The sequence below is a fragment of the Eptatretus burgeri genome, chromosome 2 (genome assembly GCF_056783735.1).
Source record: "Eptatretus burgeri isolate ZD-2024b chromosome 2, Ebu_testis_v1, whole genome shotgun sequence".
Classification (NCBI taxonomy): domain Eukaryota; kingdom Metazoa; phylum Chordata; class Myxini; order Myxiniformes; family Myxinidae; genus Eptatretus; species Eptatretus burgeri.
Window position 1 is genome coordinate 58,921,510 of NC_140962.1, and position 12,369 is coordinate 58,933,878.

The 12,369-nt window shown below is 43.0% G+C and overlaps 1 protein-coding gene across 5 annotated transcripts in view; it reads right to left on the reverse strand.

Moving 5' to 3' along the window:
* The window catches only part of VIPAS39 (VPS33B interacting protein, apical-basolateral polarity regulator, spe-39 homolog), a 71,988-nt gene that overhangs the window by 18,175 nt on the left and 41,444 nt on the right, over nucleotides 1–12,369 (reverse strand). For all 5 annotated transcript variants that reach the window (XM_085869475.1, XM_085869477.1, XM_085869474.1 and 2 more), the window contains exons 13-15: nucleotides 7,849–7,924; nucleotides 293–427; nucleotides 122–163 (exon numbers count right to left, since the gene is read on the reverse strand). In XM_085869475.1, the coding sequence (XP_085725601.1) occupies nucleotides 122–163; nucleotides 293–427; nucleotides 7,849–7,924 (253 nt within the window). The remainder of the gene's footprint in view (nucleotides 1–121; nucleotides 164–292; nucleotides 428–7,848; nucleotides 7,925–12,369) is intronic.

The following is a 12,369-nucleotide window of genomic DNA, read 5'->3' on the forward strand; positions in this document are numbered from 1 at the left end:
AAGGTTCCACAAGAATTCAATTTGCATCAAAAGTTTAAAGCAGGTTCAAAATAATGAATGGCAGTTGTAATGCATCGCATTAACAAATCACAGCAGCAAGAAGTTATCAAGCTCTTCCCACCTTAAAGACTTTCTTCAGGTTGGCTGGACTGCTTAAAGTTCCCTAGGAAAGGAAGAACAAAAAGTTAACAAAATAACAACCAGTGACAACAGCATCGGATCACTCTATTTGTCAGCTGTCATTCTCACTTAACTTGTGTGACATTGACAGCTGTGCTCTGACATTTCACACCTCTGTCTCGCCGTAGTGGTAGAAACAGCAGTAAAACAAGGTGGTAACCAGGGGCATGAAGAGGATGGAGGCCTTTCTTGGGTGGTCTTTGAATATAGCGAGCTGCCCCACTGCCTCAACCTTCTTGTCATTGTGCTGTCACAGGCAATTATAAAAATTAATGTGGTGGTCTTTAAAACACAAATGAACAGCAGAGTCAAAAAATATTTTCCAAATAAAACGTCACAAATTTTAAAAATACAATTATTAAAACATATAAAGGGAGAACAAATTTTAGAGGACATGGTCTGACTACCTTGGACTCTGTTAATTTGTGCAGCCTCATCTGAGAATGGTGGTTAAGGTCCATCTCAAATTGCAGACTACTTTCTCCCAGTTAAAAAACCCCTGAAACCAAGCTTACAAAACAGCAGTTAAATAATGATAAAGGTGTTACAGTAACAACACCTTGCACAAAGACCCTGGAGTTGGCTTAGCAGTTAGGGTGGTGGCTTGGGATTCTAGGGTCCTGAGTTTGAGTCCCGTTTGCCACTGAATTAACACCAGTGGGTTGACTCATCCTGTCATCCTTCCGAGGTCAGCGAAATGAGCACCAGTATACTGGTAATTGGGACACTGTATCAGTGGCATAGCCGCGCCCATAACCAATGATGCAAGCAGCAGCCAAATGGGCAGCACATGATGGGAATCTTGCACAAAGATGGTATAGCTACATATTTCATTTGCAGACATGTCAGCATGTTGAAAAGACATTTACTTGTAGAAAACTTGTTATTTATTGAACAAACAAGGTACTCCACGAACACAGCGGAGTGGAATATCATCTGGCGAGGGGAAACAACCTCACTTCCTTGATAGTCACTGCAGGAATCATGCAGAACCTTGCTGACTCCAGCAGAGTGATTATCCAACCATATTCCTCCACACTTTCATCTCTCAATGTCACACACGTTAAGAAAAAAAGAAAAGAAAAAAAAAACCAGCAGAGGAGGCTTGAGGTGCTTAATATTTCTCTGTTTCAGCCAATCATTGGTCACAACCTCTTTGTGACACTGTTACCTTAGATGAGCATCTTGACTGTGTGGAAGGCATAAGACCTAAGGTGATGGCTGAGTCGAGTGGATGATATTTTATGGTTTGATTTTTTTTCCCCCGCTTTACATTTTACAATACTATTTAAGAGTGAAAGTGTCCTCGAAAAATCCAAGTAATAAATATTTTAATCTCATAAATATTTTCAAGTGTTTGTGTGATTGTAAGTTACTCTTTCACTGCTGAACTGGAGCACTTAGAGGCCCCAACTTTTGGGTGTAGGTACTTTGGAATCTGGGCAAGGTTTTAAGCTACCATACATTGGCCTTGGCATCTGTTTTGAGGCCACCAAAGGCTGCTATAAAGTGTATATTGTGATGTGGGGTCATGCAGTGCTGCTGCCAGCTGGCAGGAAAAGGGTAACCACCATGAGGCCAACAACTCTATAGCTTTTCAATGTTCAACACGTTCCGAAACCACTGCCGGGAAAAACACACCCAACCGGGCAATGCCGGGTACACCCTTCCTCCCGGATAGCACCAGGTAGCCCTTCTTTCAGTATATAGATTTTTTTTTTAAGATAATGCTGTCTGTGTCTGTGTCTGTGTCTGTGTCTGTGTCTGTGTCTGTGTCTGTGTCTGTGTCTGTGTCTGTGTCTGTGTCTGTGTCTGTGTCTGTGTCTGTGTCTGTGTCTGTGTCTGTGTCTGTGTCTGTGTCTGTGTCTGTGTCTGTGTCTGTGTCTGTGTCTGTGTCTGTGTCTGTGTCTGTGTCTGTGTCTGTGTCTGTGTCTGTGTCTGTGTCTGTGTCTGTGTCTGTGTCTGTGTCTGTCCCACACTGAAACACAGAAATGCTCCTTGGAGAGAAAAAATAAAGTAAGCATTAATCCAAACTTTTGGGAAAATTGATTTTTTTTTCAAATCAGACAAAAAAAATATTTGAACCTGTTTGGTACATATACTGTTGTGGGCCAGGGTTCGGCGGCGATAAATGACCACTAGGTGGAGCAGTAGAGTTGTCTCCCACCGAATACCCGGAATTTAGGTCGTGACTCTCGGACAACTCCAAAGGTCACGGGTCCCTTAGAGGACCGTGGTCGCCAATATTTTGATGGCGTGAGGTCGGGTCCACTTGTCTAATTCCAATTTACCTAAGTACTCATGCCGTCCAACTACTGGGGAAACCACACCCTCTGCTGACTTTGTCCGAATGGAGTCGCCATCACCGACTCGGATCTGGCATAACTGAGCGGAAGTTACCAAAGCCGTGCCGGTCCCAATGACAACTTACCGGCCTGAACGGCCTTACTATTTCTCAAACCCGCACCATGCTGGGTCAATGAAAGAAAACACCAATGAACTGGAACGTTTAACACGGGGATTTATTTTACATTAATCGAGAGGGAGACACAGAGCAGAGTTATCACGAATAAAGAAATGTAATGTGCAATGAACAAGGCACTTAACGATTCTACTTACAGACGGGGCCCATGGAGACTCGCGCGCACGCACGCACGAAAATGGACCTCAATGGCCGCGGCCTTTATTTGCACCTGTCCGCCTCGTGCCGTCTGGTCGAGCTTGTCCGGTGGCAGGACTCGAACCCACCGCCACAACGTAGCACCAAGCACCAGGGACGAGGGAAAGAGCGTCGGACGCCAGCCAGCACAAAGGCGGATGAGTGAGAGATGGCGAGGCGATCGAGCCCAAAACAGCTTCCTTGATCAGGCCACACCAGGCGAGGCAGACGCGCACAGCCAGACCGAACGCACCGATCACTCTGCCTCTCTTGATTTCTTTTTCTCTCCACTCGCCTCTTGATTGGACGGTTGTTTCGCGAGATTCGCTGGCCATCCCTCATTGGACAGGCCCACAGTAGGTGGGGCAACTCCCACTCTTCTGGGTGGAGTCCCAGCTGAGGCAATTGTAGCTCTGCCTACCTCCTCACCTCAGGCCACGTGCATAATGGCAACGGTGGAGCAAGGCGACGGTCCGCTGTTGTTGATGTCTGAAAACCTAACTAAAAAATACCCCCGAGCGGGAGTGCCGGTCATCTCTGCCAGAGGTCGAAAGTAACTCTGTGCCAGACTGGAATAGGAGCAGTTCATAAAGTACGTACGCTCTGCTTCCGGGTTTCAAAACCACCCACCCCCTTGTATGCAGACTAGTAACCACCCACCCACCCCCCTCATACATCGCTAATCGCTTGCAAAGCCAGCAGTTCCTTATGAACCGATGTTTGTAAGTCATGACAATGCAGTCCCTTGCGGTGTAATTTACCTTTTTCTTTTAATATCACAGCACGTCATTTATGATAATAAAAGTACAAATTGACATTCAAGACAATGTTAATGTCATAAGTGAAAGTAAGTGTGCATATACACTTGTGTTCCATTGTTTTAGTTAAATCTGAAAAAAAAGCTTCAAATGTAATATTTGTCTCGGAGAGTTCCAGTTCTTAAGTTAATACTTTTATTTTTGTATGTACTTAAGGGGCTGTCACACCTTGACGATTTAGCCAACCTATGCCAATTTATGAAAAATTTGCCTAATACGCTGGCACACGTCTAATACGTTATGGGTAGGTTTTGTATACGTTAAGAGCACGCTGAAAAACACTGCCATAAGTCGTTGTACTTTGTGGTTTTTCTCAAATTTTCATATGCTTAAAATGTCACTCGGCGTTTGGCTCACACGTTCCGCTACGCTGGCCATAAGGTTTAGGCACGTTATTTATATGTGGAAACACGTTGAGGTAACATTTGCATACCCGAAACTTATTCATAAACTATAGGTAACATTTTATAAGCACGCTACACGAACGTTGTTCACAGCTCGCAACGCGCTACTAGAAAGTTTCTCATACATCGAAACACATCAAAGTAATGTTTAGGGAACCCGTGACTTATTTATAATCCATGAGTAACGTGCTTGGGAATTAGTTGTAGAGCGTGTCCTACGAACAAATAAGTATGTAGACGTATTTGACGTCTTCAAGACGACCACATAAAACTTACTGAACGCGTTTCTAACAAACAGCTGACGTAGAATGACGTATTCACAGCGATTAGGGGATTGGTATATAAAAAAGGGCCTTCGCAGGAGGAACCAGTCTTTTTTTTTAAGACTTCGTGGTGAGTACATGTCGATGTCATTCCGAGAGATGGAGGATACGGCAAGGCTGAGACGACAATACCTACCTGTCCTCGAACATCAACATGACCTCATCGAGTTGACACTGCACCAGTTGCGTGCCAATAGAGCCGGGAGAAGAAGACGTGAACGGAGGAGAAGGAACTGGGTGAGACCGTGGATCGGGAGGCGACGCCATTACTGCACATATGACCAGCTCATGGTGGAACTCCAGAACAAGGACCATGCATCCTTCATCAACTTCCTGCGAATGACCCCAGCGATGTTCGACGAGCTGCTAGCCAGAGTGGGTCCAAGGATAACCAAGTATTATTTTTAATCATTGCACGAGTCCAGTGGAAGCGATTTAACTCGTTCGATGGAAACTATTTCAATTGCCGAGCACCAGCGTCCAAAAACAATAGGCGAGTGTCAGCAAGTTAACTCGTTCAATGGAAACGATTTGAATTGCCTTGCACCAGCATCAAAAAACAATAGCCGAGTGACAGCCGTTTATTAAAATAGTTTAGTGGCAGTCAATGGATAGCAAACGTCACGTAATCGTAAACGATGCGCTCCCACGCTATGCATACGTTAGAGTTTAGACTATCGTTGGGCATAGGTTGTGGACGCCTAAAACACGATAAACAATCGTTGGTATAACTCATCTATAAGTTATCGAAGCGTTCTGTGTTCATTACTCGTACATTATGCATTTGTCAAAGTCTTTTTTAATAATTTCAATAGTAAAACAAAGAAATATTTCATCTTCGGCATGAGGAAAAAAAATTAGCCCTTACAGAACAAAGAACAATGGTGCAAAGTATTCTCCTAATCGTTGACGCAACGAGGATCCATCACCCCCCACATACTACTACTGACATAGACATACAGCTACTATCAATGCTACTACCACTACTACTACTACTATTACTGTCACGCACACCTACTACTAGTAATAGTACTGCTACTATTGATACTACCGGCATTCACATCCACTCACCATGGAGTCTGGAACAATGATGGGTTTTTATTGTGAAGCCCATTTGTATATACCAATTTCCCTAAACGCTGCCAATACGCCAGTACACAGTAGATGCAAGTTAGAAACACTTTCAGTAAGTTCTATGGTTGTCCGGAAGACGTCAATTTAATTCGTCTACATACGACAATGTGCGTTTTACATACGTTACAAATAGGTTCACAGCATGTTACTCAAAGGTTAGAAGCACGTTTTACTTAGGTTCAAAACATGCTACTCATAGGTTAAACGCACGTTACTCTTACGTTCATAGCACGCTAGTCATTGGTTCAAGGCCAGTTATACATAGTTTCAATGCACGTTACTCATAGTTTCCAAGCACGTGAAACATAGGCTAAGCTGACGCTACTCATTTGTTCAAAGCCCGTTACTCATCGGTTAGAAATTTGGTTTCAAGTATGTTGGCCATTACCTTGACGTGCTTCGACTTATGAGTAACCTACAAGTAACGTGTGTTCGCTGTGTTTAAACGATCGCAGAACGTGCTCGGAACAGATGCCAACGCATGTGAAACGTGTGAGTAGTACGTCTAAAAATTTTCAGCATGCTTGAAATTTCACGACGTATCAAACGGACTAGGTAATATGCCAGCGTACTTCAATGATTTCCAGCATACTCTAAACGTATACACAACTTACCTATAGCATATTTGACGTGTGCCGAGCGTTGTAAACACATTTTTCATAGAATGGCATACGCTGGCAAAATCGTCAAGGTGTGACTGCGATGTTGACACTTCAAATTCTCAGGCAGTTTTGATTTCAATCGGCGTCCGGCAAGTTCTTAACTGGTTACGCCACCAGTTCGCCGGCGATACGTATAGCGCGCAAAGGGTAAGTTAAACTATCGTTTGTCATAGGTTTTGAACGCCGACCACAAGGTAAGCATTCGTTGGTAAAAGTTATCAATAACACAATAAAACGTTCTGTGCCCGTTACTAATATGTTATGCAAACGACCAACATGTTATGAATACACAAAAACTTAAAAAAAAATCAAAATTTCAGCGTATGCCAGCGTTTTACATACATTTTTATACGTTGGCATTGCTGGCTAAAACGTCAAGGTGTGACAGGGCCCTTATTAACGGCCCATACGGGGAATCAGAGCAAAGTTTGAAGGGCTATAAAATCGGAACGAGAGCAAATTTCAAAAAAATGGCTCATGTTGTTCTAGATAATAGTCCGTAGTATCCGAATCACTAATAACGTTTGATCTCTCTTGATAAATGAGGGAGGAGATACGATTTTAAATCGACGATTTTCGCAACTTTGACAGCCTCGTGACGTTGACCTCAACCTTGGACGACCTTGAAAGTTATATTGTTGTGCATGCCTCATCGACCTTTATCCATTCCACTATTGGTTATTTGTCTCCACTCGGTTTGATTGTGGACGGACGGACAGACTTCGAGACTGTTATTATTATCATGTCATCTCTACTGAGATGATAGAGATGACCTAAAAATAACTTGTAGCGTACACACAAAATTCCCATTAGACAGAAGGAGGGATTCTAACTATAAACACATACTTATCGAAATAACTAAGCTACGGGGACTGCTGTGTTTGCCAGAGGCATCCAGATTCGTAACAATACAACATGACCGTGGTCTCAATCTCTCCAGAATTTTTTTTCTTTGCTGTTAAATAGATAACCTCCCATGTTTGAGCTCTAACAACCAGCACAAGACCAACAAGAACACAAGAGCTCAAACAACCAGCACAATAATAAAAGGCTTCCTTTTTTTAACAGGGTATTTTCTGCTCGTAGTATATACACCGTTATGGAAAGGTCTGAGACATTTTGCATTTTTATATTCTGATGGATAAAGAAAATAAAACTGTGTTCAATGCAAATAAACCTTTATGAAAAAGAAAATCTTAAACAAATTTACACGCAACATACCTTGTTGTAAACGATGAGTGAGTATGTACACAATTTCCCTTCAAAACCATTGAAATTCTTCCAAGGACACTTTTTCAAATGAAGATTGCACATTTAGTTACGAGTGCTTTGCTTTGTTGATGCATCGTAAAGTAAACAAACAAAAGTATTTCGATAAACTGCACCATTTGTATTCGATAGCTTCATGACGTATGTAAAAAAATAAAATAAAAATAAAAATAAAAATAAAAATAGGAAAAGTTGGACATGCTACCGATACTGGACACATGATAAAAATTTTATCCCCGATCCTATCTCCCTCCACAACTCAAGTTACTATTTTCTCTCAAAGTCCCTCCCCACCATTCTCGAATATCCTTGGACACGGTTATTACTTTCTTCTCTCAATTCACCGGTTCTCTTTTCATTCCTACGTACATGGCCCTCAAATAAATGAGCATATCTTACCTCAATAATGCCCTGATGATCGAGCAGTGTGTACTGGTTTTGAATGTGCATGGAATCCTCACTGTTGAAAGGGAGGCTGCGGAGAAAGGGCAAGCACATGCATATCATTTCAACAAGGAGTGTATGTATTTAAAAAAAACCACACTGATTGCTCACATCATGTGAGGAATTTTTTTTTCTTCCCAACTGGATTGTGGAAGCTAACTGAAAATGAAATTCACTCAAAAAGGTAACACAAACATTTAGTCATCAGCTGTGGTCAACGGTGGAAAATTATCAGCCCTGTTCGTGCAGGGCAGTCATGGGGTCAATCGACAGCAACACATTACATATTTCTATAGAGTACCATTTGGAATGTTAGATAGTCTATACGTTACGGTTGTGGGGGTAGATGGAGGAATTTCATAGGAAAGTTAGGATCGAGTTGTTTGGTCCATGGACGTGAGGAAACATCTCGATGAAATTAAGTAGGGGGACTGTGAGCTTAAGAGTTATGTGTCACTAAACGGGGGGGGGGGGGGGGGTGGTGAGGTGTTGATTAGATAGTGATTAAGCATAAGTTCCCCCAATATGTAATTGTGACTTTTTCCTATTTGTTTGTATTACAAACCAGCAAAGATGGAGTTGCGCTTTTAACAACTATAACAAAAGCTAGTCAAACGTGCTGAGCGGGCGGAGGCCCAGCCTTCCCGGGTTTTATGCGAGCAAGCCACGCCCCGGAGATGGAACAGTTTTTTGGTGTGATGTCAGGAGAGATAGAGATTTACTACAAGAGCCTGGTGTTGGCGCAGTGGTTAGGGCAGCGGCTTGGGATCCAAAAGGTCCTGAGTTCAAGCCCCGTTGAGCCACTGAATTAATACACCAGGGGGTTGACTCAGCCTGTCATCCTTCCGAGGTCGGCGAAATGAGTACCAGTGTACTGGGCCGGTGTATACCCCGGTTAAAATAGGTGTACCATATCCCTGTGTCGTAAGAGGCGACTAGGGTTGCGTCAGGAAGGGCATCCGGTGTAAAACATGTGCCAAATCTTTATGCGGATCATACGGATGATCCGCTGTGGCGACCCCTAACGGGAGCAGCCGAAAGAAGAAGAAGAAGAAGAAGTCAGGAGAGATAGAGAAGCGAGGAGGTGGTTGGCTTGGTGGGATGAGTTAGGAGGAGGAACGCATGAGTGCGGAGTGAGGGACACACGCGGTCGAGAGAGAACGCAACTCTGAGATGGCCTGAAGAACAGGGCTTCACGGCTGGCTTTCCTTCAACACATGACGAAGACGGCACGATTCTCGTATTCGTGCTGAGGCAGTTTGGCTCGCTTACTGAGCAAGATGCTGGCCATCGACTCACGGCTGGTGGTGTGGGACGGACCTTGGAACCTCGTATATGCCACCAAAGGGGACGGCGCCATTATGCAAAGAACGTATCAGCAGGCATGATAGACGAAGAAGCTGCACGACGGTCGGTGAGCCTTGGCGTTGAATACCGCTCACGAATTGCCTGACGAATGTTCCCGCCAAGAGAGAGTGGCTTGGCACCATTTTGCGCGCGTCTACACATGGAAATTGAAGCGTCTCGACTCCACCTTCCATAAAGACCATCTCTGGACCAAGCTAAGTGCCAAAATAAAGGAGGGATTTTCTTTTTTTTTCGTATCCCCTTGTCTGAATTCAAGTGTGTTTGTGTGGAGGCGCCTCGACTTTCGGATTTATTTACCTCACGTATTATTATATTCTGATTATTGTTCCTTGTAAATATTTCTATTGTCATGAAATTCCTGTGTTTATTTTAAGTTGCTGTGTCTGTTTTTTTTTCGTGGGGTTCGAGTACAACCCCCCCCCACCCCCCACGTGCTGTGCTTCTCCATGCCTCCGTTGCTCCACCAGTGCCATGCCCTGCCCTCCCACGCGCCTCAATCTCCAAGGATCAATGTGGCCGCCTCCTAAGAAGAACCGGGCTGGCGGTATTAACGGCCCGTCACCACAATTTGTCGGGGGGTTTAATGCAACCACCAGCACTGCAACAGTATGTACAGTACCAATACAACGAGAGCACGTTGATAAAGTTTGTACTACAACATTTGTAAATCAGTCGAAGAACATCTTATTTAAGAGCTTTAAGACCCCGAAGACTGTTTAGTCCCCTAAGACTCTTAAGATAGCCTGTCATCCTTCCGAGGTCGGTGAAATGAACCCAGTGCACTTGTAATAGGGGCACTGCATCAGTGGCAAAGCTGCATCCTTAACCAATGATGCAACCAGCAGCCACAAGCCTGCACACGAACGTGTGTGTGTGTGTGTGTGTGTCCAAACTACTCCAAAGTGATAAAGCAAAAAAAATTCAGATGAAATATGAACAAGTTAGATTAACAGAGAAAATCAAATGATATTCAATTGCACAAGTATTTAAAACCTTTGCCTAATTAACCTGAAATCACTTCAAGGGCAAATTATTTGTTTGAAAGGTTACAAAATAAGTGGATTAACTTAAAAATTAAGCTCCTCACTTATCAAAGGAGGTTTAAGGTGCAACTCACTTGGTCAACCAACATGGCAAACATGAAGATCAAGAAGCTTAACAAAGAAGTCAAACATGAAGTGGTGGAGAAACACCGTTCAGGAGAGGGTTAAAAGATTTCAAAATCACTCATTATCCCTTTAAGTATGATGGAATCCATCATTGATAAGTGTAAGACGTATCATACCACCCAGATCAGGTCGCCCATCCAAACTCAGCAGCCGGACAAGCAGGAAACTGGTTCGGGATGTCACTGTAAATCCAACAATGACTGAAAGATCAGGAAGGCTCTATGTCCGAGATGGAGTCAGTGTTCATCAATCAACAATATCCTGTTCTCTTCACCAAGCTGGCCTCTCTGGACAGGTGGCAATAAAGAAACCATTTCTGAATAAAATTACCCCCGTGTGGGGGTGATGGTTATCTCTATAATACCACAAGTTCTCAATGTTCAGTTATGACCGAAGACTACTGTTGCGTTCTACTGCGCAGTTTGGTTAAAGATGACTCGGCATTTTGGTGCGCGCGCACAAAATTATATTTTGAAAATAAATGCCGACGTTTACATTTCGGGTTTTGAAACTTTTGCACCTTTGGCGTAAAATGTATAAATATAAAATACACCCGTGCGGGAGTGACGGTCATCTCTGCGAGAAACAAGCATGAGTTCCTGTTACTAGGGTGTAGTGTTCTCGGGACAGGAGGGATTTTTGGCCAACTTTGAAGTCACGTGACGCGAAAACGAAAATCGAAAATCCGGCCTGAACAAATCTAGATATTGTCCCATAGATTCATATGCCACAATCAAATTCAAGATAACTTAAGAAATGTAGGAGGAGATAGATTTTGAAAATCGTCATTTTGCAACCACATGAAGCAGTTTTCGCAAAATTCAAAGTCACGTGAAGTGTATGTATTCGAAGATATCGGTATTCTTTCGAATGGACATGGAAGACAAGTTCAGCTGCTATGCAATGACACCATTCACTAACTTTTACCATGCCCAGTAGAGAATATATAGCCTCCTGAAGGTAGGGCAGTTTTTGCAAACTTTGAAGTCACGTGACGCGAAAATGAAAGCGAAATTCGAAAATCCGTCTCGACCAAATTTAGATATTATCCCATATATTCATATGCCACAATCAAATTCAAGATCGCTTGAGAAATGCAGGAGGAGATAGATTTTGAAAATCGTCATTTTCGCATTTTTTGCCAACTTTGAAGTCACGTGACACGAAAACGAAAGCGAATACCGAAAATCCGGCCTGACCAAATTTAGATATTGTCCCATAGATTCATATGCTACAATCAAATTCAAGATCGCTTGAGAAATGGCGGAGGAAATAGAATTTGAAAATCGTCATTTTCGCAACTTCAAAGGCCTCGTGACCTTGACCTTCGGTGACCTTGAAAGTCATACCATCGTGTACGTCTCATCGACCTCTATCAGGATCACTAATGAGCAGATCTTCCGCTTCAACTTCATTGTGAACGGACGGACATCGACACCCATATTATTAGGTCATGCTCGAAGAGATGACCTAAAAAGCCTAAAAATGTGTTTTATATTTATATTTCATTTCTCCTTCCTTCTTTGCGAATCGCATCGTCATTTTTGGCCATCTTCCAGATCACGTGACGATCAAACGGGAAGGAAATTCAAAAATCTGCCCGGTTAGATACAAGATGATATTTTTTTTACTATCATAATCAATAAACAGTTGCCGAATATCTTGAAGAATGGCAGACTAGATAGGTTTTGAAAATGGCGATTTTTATAACTTACGTGACCTCGACCGTGACAAAAGTTACATCGTTGTGCAACACTCAGACCTCTACTCACATACTAAATTTCATCAAGATCGGAAAGAAAAATTGTTGATGTACGGACGGACATTTGGTCCGGCTTTATTAGATCATCTCGGTAGAGATGACCTAAAAAAGATGCATCTAAAAGCTCGTATGGAGTTTGCGAAAAAGCATCTTAATGATACTGCAGGCATCCCAGGC